Raw genomic sequence first — 10,861 nt, forward strand, 5'->3', positions numbered from 1 at the left:
TTGCATTTTTCGTTTTATGCAATTGATATGGACTTTCCGCTTTAAGTCTGTTCCAGTTACTATGTGCCTTATGTTACCCTGACCAGATTACTATAATGCTTCCTTAGTCTTTCTAATGTTACAGTTGAAACTGTTAATTATTTTTCCACTTACACATCAGCAAGGTTTATCTCAACTACAGATTCACGGTGTAACGGCTCATGTTTGTCATTTTTAGTGATTTTGAACGGTCAAATGTTAAAATATACTAGTCAATCTTGATGGGGCTGTTGGCGTAGTCTGGATTGAAGTGCCGCATATTAGTACCATGGTCCGTTTATACCATCGTCAGTTTATACCATCGTCAGTTTATGCGTCAATGTGGGGTTATATTCTCCTTTATGTGTTATGTCACTTCTACATATGGTAATCAAAATATAACTGATGTGGATAACATCTCACTGTTTTTTTTTTCTTTTTTTGTTCTGTTATTCCATGCAACCAAATGAAAGTATGATGTTAAATATCAAATTACACAACGGGCTTTGTTTATTCACCTTGCTTTCCTGTGCCCTGGGTAGTTTGTTAGTTACTGTATCTGCTATTAAAAGATCAGCTAATTTTTTCCTGAATTATTTATGCTGGGAAGCAGTTCGGTTAGCTGACTAATGGACATTTGTATAAAGCAGGGGGCTCATTGATGTTCTCTCTTTGTTAATTATTGATTAATTACTATTGACATTGTTTAATGTTCTGGAGTTTCATGATCACACCACCAACGAATAGCCATTTCATTTACATCTCACGCGCTCCCACATTTACATGTCTGTGTTGTGCATCATGGTAGATGCATCAACAAACAGTCGCTTACAATGTGTTTCCCGAGGCTTCTTACACATTAGTTGCATATAATCTCTGTTGGAAAGGAATCTCTTGCACTACCTCCTTTACGAGTAATTACGATCTGCACGATTGACTGTATAGTTTTCTTCAATTATCCTTCAAAAGCTAATGAATATCAGTTAAACGCAATGAATATCCAACCCAAAAACCACATGCCCGGAGTTGCCAACGACAAAAAGTATCAGATTCACCTATAACATGTCCTGTCCTTGCTGATGCATAAGAATGTATATCAGTTAAACGCACACCCAATCGACCATACTGTCAGATTATTCACACGATTAAATTTCAATAAGCCTCACGTCCTTCATACACACAATCCACAATAACCTTTGCCAACTCCTCTTTGCTCTATAAGCATAGAGCGCACATTATTTAACCTGAGTGTAACAGCGTAAATTTAATATGTTGTGCTGGGTATGTCCTTTGTGTAGGACCATCAAGCTTTTTTTCATAAAAAATTCAAGGTACAGTAGTCAAACCAAACTTTTGGTTACCCGAACTCCTGTATTCATGTTCCAGTCTTCCTTTTGATATTACAAATAACAATCTTTTTGCTATTACAATTTGTCCCTATGAGCCAGCTTCATCCTTTGTTTTTTTTTTTTGTCATTTCGAGGTCATCGGTCGAATATGTCTTGGCCTCATCGTATTTTCAATCTCTTGGAGTCACAAAATGGCGAGTTGATCCATTCCCTTTGTGAAGTGGTTTCTATTACTTCATGGTCAAAGTTAAACCAAACTGCTGACCACAGTTGGGTTTTATTGTCCAAGTTTGACCTTTTTCTGAGACAGCGCTTTCAGTCTTCCCCCAGCTTGCCATTCTTTGCTGACTTTTAGCATTGCGTGTTGTCGTTCCTAGCGTGCCAAGCTGTCTTGAATTTTGGCATTATCTGAAATGATTTTGCACAGCTGTCTCAAAATTCTTCCCCACGTCTAGCATTTTTGCCAAAGGTTTCCACTTTCCTTCCGCTGGCCTGGTTCCATGGACCACCATGCTAAGTTCGCACGGCAACGACGGATGAATTTGCTGAGCAATAAGAGGCGACAAGTTAACGAGTTGATGAGCACATCCGGCCCCAAGAATGGTTTGTAATCGGTTATCTGTTGGTAAATTCGCTCCCTGTTCACCCTCATTTTGCTATGCTATCTTTCTTTTGTGCATGATCCATGCTTTTCATACGATGAAACAAGTGACCTTATGTTGGCAGTTTTGCAAACATCTGAGGTCGTTAGTCTCCTGATTTGTTTATCTATGACTTATTAACTTTTAACTTTGATTTATGTTGTTGCAGCTGATCCTAACATACAGATATATGAGCCGCCCCAGAACAATATGGGTGTGCCGGAACATTCACCCGCCACCGTTGGTGCAGTGCAAGGTTACCTTTACTTCATTATTTGAACATGGTTCTCTTTGTAAATTCATTCTGTGGTTCATTGACTTTTGATCAAAAGTTAGGGTTGACGATTGGATTCTACCAGTAAAGAATTTTTATAAAAATAATCGCGTTGTAAGTATAGTTTCTAAACCAACAGAGAATCCTTTCGTACAAAAGTTTTGGTTGTCACTTAAGCAAACCCAATAAAAATAATAAACCGAAGTATTGAAATCTCGGGTCTTCTTTTCAAGGAATTGCAGGGAAGTATGATTTATTATTGGTTATGGAAAAAGGTGTATTTTTAGATTTTTAAAATAAGGAACAAGTAATTTAAATGACAAGAAAAATAAATTAATAATTATAAAAATCTCTTGCAAGGTATAAGAACTGGAAATCCTATCCTAGTTATTCTTATCAGGTGTGGTGAGAATTAGATTTTGCTCCCACTTAGTTAACCCTTACTAAATAAAGGAAAGTCAAGTGGACCAATCAATTTGATCCTCAAGTCCTAGTCAACTCCTGTGGAAAGACTAGCTTTAGAGCGATCCAAATCAATCAGCAATTTCCAATTTTCAATCAACTGCTGAGTCCGATAACTTAAGTGTTACCAATTACTTAACCAAAGCAAAAAGGGAATAAAAATCTAAATTAAATTGAAGGCATTATAAATAGATTAAAACAATCATAAATCTGAAATATCTCAAATTATTAATTAAGAAAATCCTATCATGAAGGGTTCATAAGCCAATTTGGCAACATAAGTAATTAACAAATAAAAGCATTAGAGTATCTAAAAGTAGAAGAGAACATAAAATTAAAGGAATATTGAACCTGGATTGAAGAAAATGAAGGAATCCTAATCCTAAATCCTAAGAGAGAGGAGAGAGCCTCTCTCTCTCTCTCTAAAACTACATCTAAAACCTAAAAATTGTGAATATGAAAGTTGTCTATGTTGTTGTGTCTTTTTTTTTGTTGTATGAATGGATGGATTTTCCCACTTTATAGCCTCTAATCTGTGTGTTCTGGGCCGAAAACTGGGTCAAAAACAGCCCAAAAATCACCCCCAGCAATTTCTGGTACGTACAGGTCGCTGCAAAGTCACGCGGAAGCGTCGTCCACGCGTTAGCGTGGATTGGGTTTTTGCCAGGTCACGCATCCGCGTGATCCACGCGTGCGCGTCGCCTAGCATCGGGGCAGCTATGGCAAATTATATATCAGTTCGGATCCCCGGATGTTAGCTTTTTAACGCAACTGGAACCGCGTCATTTGGACCTCTGTAGCTGAAGTTATGGTTGATTTAGTATGAAGAGGTCAGGCTAGACAGCTTTAGCAGTTCCTTCAGATTCTTGTATTCCTTCCACTTTTGCATGCTTCCTTTCCATCCTCTAAGCCATTCCTACCCTATAAACTCTGAAATCACTTAACACACATATCAAGGTATCGAATGGTAATAAGAGGGAATTAATTTTTGGTAATTTAAAGGCTTGGGAAGCAAGTTTCCAATTATAGAACAAAATTAGGAAGGAAAATATAAAACCATGCAATTTATATGAATAAGTGTGTAAAGAGTTGATGAAAACCACTCAAATTAGCACAAGATAAACCATAAAATAGTGGTTTATCAACCTCCCCACACTTAAACATTAGCATGTCCTCATACTATGCTCAAGAGAAACTATAAGAGTGAAGAGGAATGGTAGAATGTATGAAATGCAACCTATCTATATGAATACAACTACATGCTAAGATGTTTCTACCTACTTGGTTAAAAGTAAATAAATTCTCCAAGAATAAATATGAACTGGCTTTCACTAATTCAAATCATAAAAATGAATTACAAATAGACTTGCAAGAAGAAGATAGCTCATGAAAGTCGGGAACAAAGAATCGAGCATCAAACCCTCACCGGAAGTGTATACACTCTAATCACTCAAGTGTTTAAGGTTCGACTCTCTCAATTCTCTACTAACCTTGCTTTCTAAGGCTTGCTTTTCTTCTAACAATCAACAAAAATTTAATGCACAGATACACATATCAAGAGGTCTTTTAAGGGTTGTAATGGGGTTAGGGTCAAGGTAGGATTGTATTTGGTCAAGTGGACAAAAATCTGAATCCTTAATTAACTTAAACTTTTCACCTAACTTTAGACAATCCATGTAATCATAATACCACATCTAACTATCCATTAACCATGTTTACCACATATTCATGCATCCTAATTTCAAGTACAGTACATATGCATTGCTTTAGCACTTACTTTGGGGCATTTTGTCCCCTTTTTACTTATTTGCTCTTTTTCTTTTCTTTTTCTCTCTTTTTTATCTTTTTCTATTTTTTTATTTTTCTTTTCTTTTGTTTTTCTTAATGCATATGATTAAAGTATTGAATGCATAAACATGTCCTCAACACTCTTTTTCACATTTTCTCAAGAATATACAACACCCAATTCTCAAACCAACTATTTTCAATCCTAATTTCCCCACACTTAATTCATGAGCACTCTCACTAGTCTAAGCTAACCAAGGATTCAAATTAAGGACATTATTATTTTCCGCTTAGAGTTAATGATGTGCTAAAGTAAAGAATAAAGGGGTATAATAGCCTCAACATTGGTTTGCAAAGGATAATGAAAGGGTAAGGCCATATGGGTATGTAAGCTCAGTGAAACAAAGGCCTCAATCATGTAAGTGTATGCATACATCAAACCATGGAAATATATAATTAATCAAGACAAAGATCACAATTTTAGAGAGAATAACACACACCAAATATAAAATATTGGTTGATAAAATACAACCAATCAAATAGGCTCAAAATCTCACAGGTTTTGTATGTTCGAGCTCTAAACCATGTTCCAGTATAATATTTCTTCAAACAAGTTTATCCAAAAATTTTAAATCAAATTAGTGAAATGTTATAAAAAGTTTCTTGAAAAAGAAAATATTACTTCAACCAAGCAGTGGTAGAATATGCACAAAATCAAACAAACATGCAAATGCAACAATGAATTACAAAGAAAATTTAAACATTGGTGTTGAGAAGGAAATAACTAACCCATGGAGATCGGTATCGACCTCCCCACACTTAAAGATTGCACCGTCCTCGGTGCATGCTAAAGATATGCAAGTGGACGGGTTGCTCCAACTGATGCTTTTCTCCATAGATTGTGCAGATGGACTTGTCTATTGCCCCATGTAAAAGTTTTCCGTTTTCTTTCCTCAGTGGACATCCTGAAAGAAGAGGAAAAAGAAGAAAAGTAACACAGAAATAAAGATAAGAGAACAAACAAAATATGGTTGGGTTAATTCCAAATAATGAGGGTCTCAATTACATGGTAGCTACAACATGCAAGTGAGAAGACAGTAGAAGCAAACGGCATATCAGTAGTGCAAAAATTGCAGCAATGGGGAATAGGCAGTATAAATTTATGTCAATGCAAAAGGAGCACAGGTATCATAAAAATTGTCATTTGACAAATAAATAAAATCACCCAATCAATGTAAAACAAGTCACTAAGTACCAAAATAATACCAGAAAAGACATAACAGTTGAATAAGAAAATTTAACACCATTGGAAAAATAATAGACTTAGAAAAGAAAATAAAAATATCCACAAAATTAAAATGCAATGAATGAAAGTATTCAAATAAATTAAATAAAATAGAATGAAAGTGAAGAGTGATGAGAAGGTAAAGAGATGAAGAAGAAGAAAGTAAGAAAGGAAGAAGAAAGAATAAGAAAAGATAGAAGAAGAAAGAATGATAATAGAAAGATTTGTAGGATTGGAGAAGAAAAGATAGGAATTATGGCGCTGATCTGGATAAATTGTGCGTTGCATGCGACGCGGGCGCATGGGGCACGCGGTCGCGTGATGTGCGATATTTTTCAAGTGATGCGGACGCGTGGGTCACGCGGTCGCGTGACATGATTCGTGCTAGTGGCGCGAGAGAAGCCGTGCATGCGCGCAACTTTCTGTTTTGAATGCATTTGCCAAAATTTAGGGTGACGCATTCGCGTGGGTGACGCGATCGCGTGAATGGCCATATTTTGAAAATGACGCGGACGCGTGGGGCACGCATTCGCGTGATAGGGCTTGTGCTTCTAGCACCTTTCCAGCCTAACTCCATCATAACTCTCTGCCATACACCTCTTTACGTTGATTTTGCAGGGTCACGCATTCGCGTGGGTGACGCGGACGCGTGGGAGGGCTGGTTTCGCAAACAACGTGAACGCGTCAAGGACGTGTTTGCGTGAACGCGTTGGTGCCTAAGGCACGCCTCCAGCCACACTTTCACGTGACTCTCTGCTTCTTTTCTTCTCGTGTCCAAGGCACACATGACGCGGATGCGTCAGCGACGCTTGCGCGTCGCGTGCGAATTTTTTTTATGCAGTATGCAGAATGCAAAATGCATAATACAGATGAGTATACAGAAATTATGAATGAACACGAGTGAAAATAAAATAAAACTAAGAACAAAAAGGAAAGAATATACCATGGTGGGTTGTCTCCCACCTAGCACTTTTAGTTAAAGTCCTTAAGTTGGACATTTGGTGAGTCCCTTGTTATGGTGGCTTGTGCTTGAACTCATCCAGGAATCTCCACCAATATTTGTGATTCCAATTGCCTCTGAGATCCCAAACTAGGAGTATAAAGCCTTCAAGCAAGTCAACGCAAGTGACAAGGCCCCAAGAGTGTTGATTGCCAGAATGAATTCCGGGGTCCCAAACCTTGCTTTTGCACCCGTCTTCTTGTTGATCATCATTTTTCCACTTGGGTGGTGAACAGTCGGAATTCTCACTATAGCAGCCAAACAACTTCCTAGACCCATTCAGTTGAGCTTTATACTAACCCTTATACTTCAATTTGGAACATGCAACCATATTGAACCTTGCATGACAACTCTTACCACTAACCATCTCCCTCTTACTCTTATAGCCACAAAGAGCTCTAAGTTGCTCATCCGTCTCAAGTAAAGCATATTCAAGTGAGCTAATTAAGCTTAAAGATGAAAGATTTACCCACTTGAATGAAGGGATGGATGGTGATGGCTTTGGGGGAGAGGTCTCCAACAATTTTGGCAAGGTGATTTCCAGCTCCATTCCCTTGAGCTCTTCCTTGACAACTTCCACCTCTTTGCAAGCTTCTTCAATTTCAACCTCTTCCTCTTGGTAGCTTTCTTCCAATTCAATCTCTTCTTCATTGTTCACCAAGGGTATGGGAGGTTGTGCTTCTTCTTCTTTGATCTCCATATCTAGTCCAATGGGAGAGGATTCAAATGTAGATAAGAATTCATTAATGATTGAATCCATCTCTTGATCATCCCCTTCAAAGTCTTCAACCATGATATGTCTTGGAGGTTGTACACCCTCCTCAACATCAATTTCAAACATCTTGGAAGGAGGCTCTAGGACTTGACTTTCCCATGGACGTTTAGCATTTTCTAAGTCTTCAACCGCTTCTTCCTCTTCAATAATTACGGCTTCCTCCAGTTGTTCTAGTACAAAATCAAACTCCTCCTTGATGTCTTCCACTTCATGACAATTTTTCTCAAGGGTGGTGGTGCACCAGAGCTTGAGGGCTGAGTATTCGAGGTAGAGGATTGGTCCATACGGGATATAAGTGCTTGAAGAGTAGAGGTGAGACTAGTGATAGAGGTAAGTGTGGTATGAAGCTCTGTTTGCCCTTGGTGAATAACACCAAGGGTGTTGTCATCCAGTGAAGGTTGGGGTGGATATGGGTTAGGGTCATATGGAGGTGAATGGTGTAAAGGGGCTTATGAGTATGGTGGTTCAAAGGTGTGTTGGGGAGGTGGTTCATAAGCATATGATGAGGCTTGTTGGTAACAACAAGGGGGTCCACCATATCTATCATCTTGGTATGCACCTTGGAATGGCTCCTGACCATAGTAATTTGGTGGATGTTGGTTGTCACGGAGGGGTCCACCATATCTAATGTCTGGGCATGCATTGTAGGATGGTCGTTGTCCATGGTATCTTGGAAGGTGTTGTTGCCGAAAGGGTTGATCAGATCCTCGTGGCTCCTTCCATCTTTGATTGTTTCGACCTTGATGCATGTTCCTGTTATAGCTTCCATTCCTTCCAACAACATTAGAACCAAACTTGAAACCAGAGGTGTGAGAATTCATAGTAGCAAAAGAAAATAAAAATAAAAACTAATAAAAAAATTAATGAAAATAAACTCCTAAAACCAGAAACACTGACAACAATATAAGATAAAGATTTGAAAAAGGTTTAAATTTTGAAAAGGTTTGATTTTTAAAATTTAAAATTTAAATTTTTGGAATTTGAATTTTGAATTTCGGAATTTAAATATTGAAATTTGAAATTTGATTTTGAAATAAGATAAGATAAGATTTTGAAAAAGATATAATTTTTGAAAAAGATTTGAATTTTGAAATTTAAAACTAAGATAAGATAAGATAAAAATTTTAAAATAAAAATCTGAATTTTTTTTTTGTAATTTTCGAAAAAATCAATTAAAATAAAGAGAAAAGATATTTTTTAATTTAATGAGGAAAGAGAAAAACAATAAAATGACACCAAACTTAAAATTTTTAGATCAAAACGAAGAAAACAACCAAAAACAACTTGAAGGTCAAGATGAACACGAAGAACAACTTGAAATCAAGAAAGAACAAGGAACATTATTTTCGAAAATTTTAATAACTAAATAAAAACTAATAACCTCTTAATTTACGAAAAAGCAAAAAATAAAAACAAAAATAAAAATAAATAAACAAGCAAAAAGCAAATATTTACAATAACCAATAATAAGGCACACGTTTGCAATTCCCCGGCAACGGCGCCATTTTTTGACGATTGGATTCTGCCAGTAAAGAATTTTTATAAAAATAATCGCGTTGTAAGTATAGTTTCTAAACCAACAGAGAATCCTTTTGTACAAAATTTTTGGTTGTCACTTAAGCAAATCCAATAAAAATAATAAACCGAAGTATTGAAACCTCGGGTCGCTTCTCAAGGAATTGCAGGGAAGTATGATTTATTATTGGTTATGGAAAAAAGGTGTATTTTTGGGTTTTTAAAATAAGGAACAAGTAATTTAAATGATAAGAAAAATAAATTAATAATTATAAAAATCTCTTGCAAGGTATAAGAACTGGAAATCATATCCTAGTTATCCTTATCAGGTGTGGTGAGAATTGGATTTTGCTCCCACTTAGTTAACCCTTACTAAATAAAGGAAATTCAAGTGGACCAATCAATTTGATCCTCAAGTCCTAGTCAACTCCTATGGAAATACTAGGTTTAGAGCGATCCAAATCAATCAGCAATTCCCAATTTTCAATCAACTGCTGAGTCCGATAACTCAAGTGTTACCAATTACTTAACCAAAGCAAAAAAGGAATAAAAATCTAAATTAAATTGAACGCATTATAAATAGAGTAAAACAATCATAAATCTGAAATATCTCAAATTATTAATTAAGAAAATCCTAACATGAAGGGTTCATAAGCCAATTTGGCAACATAAGTAATTAACAAATAAAAGTATTAGAGTATCTAAAAGTAGAAGAGAACATAAAATTAAAGGAATATTGAACCTGGATTGAAGAAAACGAAGGAATCCTAATCCTAAATCCTAAGAGAGAGGAGAGAGCCTCTCTCTCTCTCTCTCTCTAAAACTACATCTAAAACCTAAAACTTGTGAATATGAAAGTTGTCTATGTTGTTGTGTCTTTTTTTGTTGTATGAATGGATGGATTCCCCACTTTATAGCCTCTAATCTGTGTGTTCTGAGCCAAAAACTGGGTCAAAAACAGCTCAGAAATCGCCCCCAGCGATTTCTGGTACGTACAGGTCGCTGCAAAGTCACGCGGAAGCGTCGTCCACGCGTTAGCGTGGATTGGGTTTTTGCCAGGTCACGTGTCCGCGTGATCCACGCGTGCGCGTCGCCTGGCTTCAAGGCAGCTATGGTAAATTATATATCATTTCGAAGTCCCGGATGTTAGCTTTCCAACGCAACTAGAACCGCGTCATTTGGACCTCTGTAGCTCAAGTTATGGTCAATTTAGTACGAAGATGTCAGGCTGGACAGCTTTAGCAGTTCCTTCAGATTCTTGTATTCCTTCCACTTTTGCATGCTTCCTTTCCATCCTCTAAGCCATTCCTACCCTATAAACTCTGAAATCACTTAACACACATATCAAGGCATCGAATGGGGATAAGAGGGAATTAATTTTTGGTAATTTAAAGGCTTGGGAAGCAAGTTTCCAATTATAGAACAAAATTAGGAAGGAAAATATAAAACCATGCAATTTATATGAATAAGTGAGTAAAGAGTTGATGAAAACCACTCAAATTAGCACAAGATAAACCATAAAATAGTGGTTTATCAAGGGTATTCCCCCCACATGCGTGAATTACCGCTGATCTCTCTTAGTTGGTGTGATCACTCCTGCTATTTACTTGGCGTTGTTCATAATCTTTTTTTTCCTGTCCGACAACACCATCTTAGTTTCTCCCTCCATGTCTAACACCATGTTTCCCTTGCAGGTTCGTCCCCATGCAACGTTTCTAAGATCAGGGGCAAACACAAGCGTGCCATAACACGTAGCA

The 10,861-nt window shown here is 37.0% G+C and overlaps 1 protein-coding gene across 1 annotated transcript in view; it reads left to right on the top strand.

The window, feature by feature from the left end:
• The window catches only part of LOC107606946, a 14,711-nt gene continuing 5,717 nt past the window's right edge, over nucleotides 1,868-10,861 (top strand). Inside the window, exons 1-2 of the mRNA XM_016308943.2 lie at nucleotides 1,868-1,970; nucleotides 2,178-2,264. Of these exons, the coding sequence (XP_016164429.2) occupies nucleotides 1,868-1,970; nucleotides 2,178-2,264 (190 nt within the window). The remainder of the gene's footprint in view (nucleotides 1,971-2,177; nucleotides 2,265-10,861) is intronic.

The sequence above is a fragment of the Arachis ipaensis genome, chromosome B07, assembly GCF_000816755.2.
Source record: "Arachis ipaensis cultivar K30076 chromosome B07, Araip1.1, whole genome shotgun sequence".
NCBI lineage: Eukaryota > Viridiplantae > Streptophyta > Magnoliopsida > Fabales > Fabaceae > Arachis > Arachis ipaensis.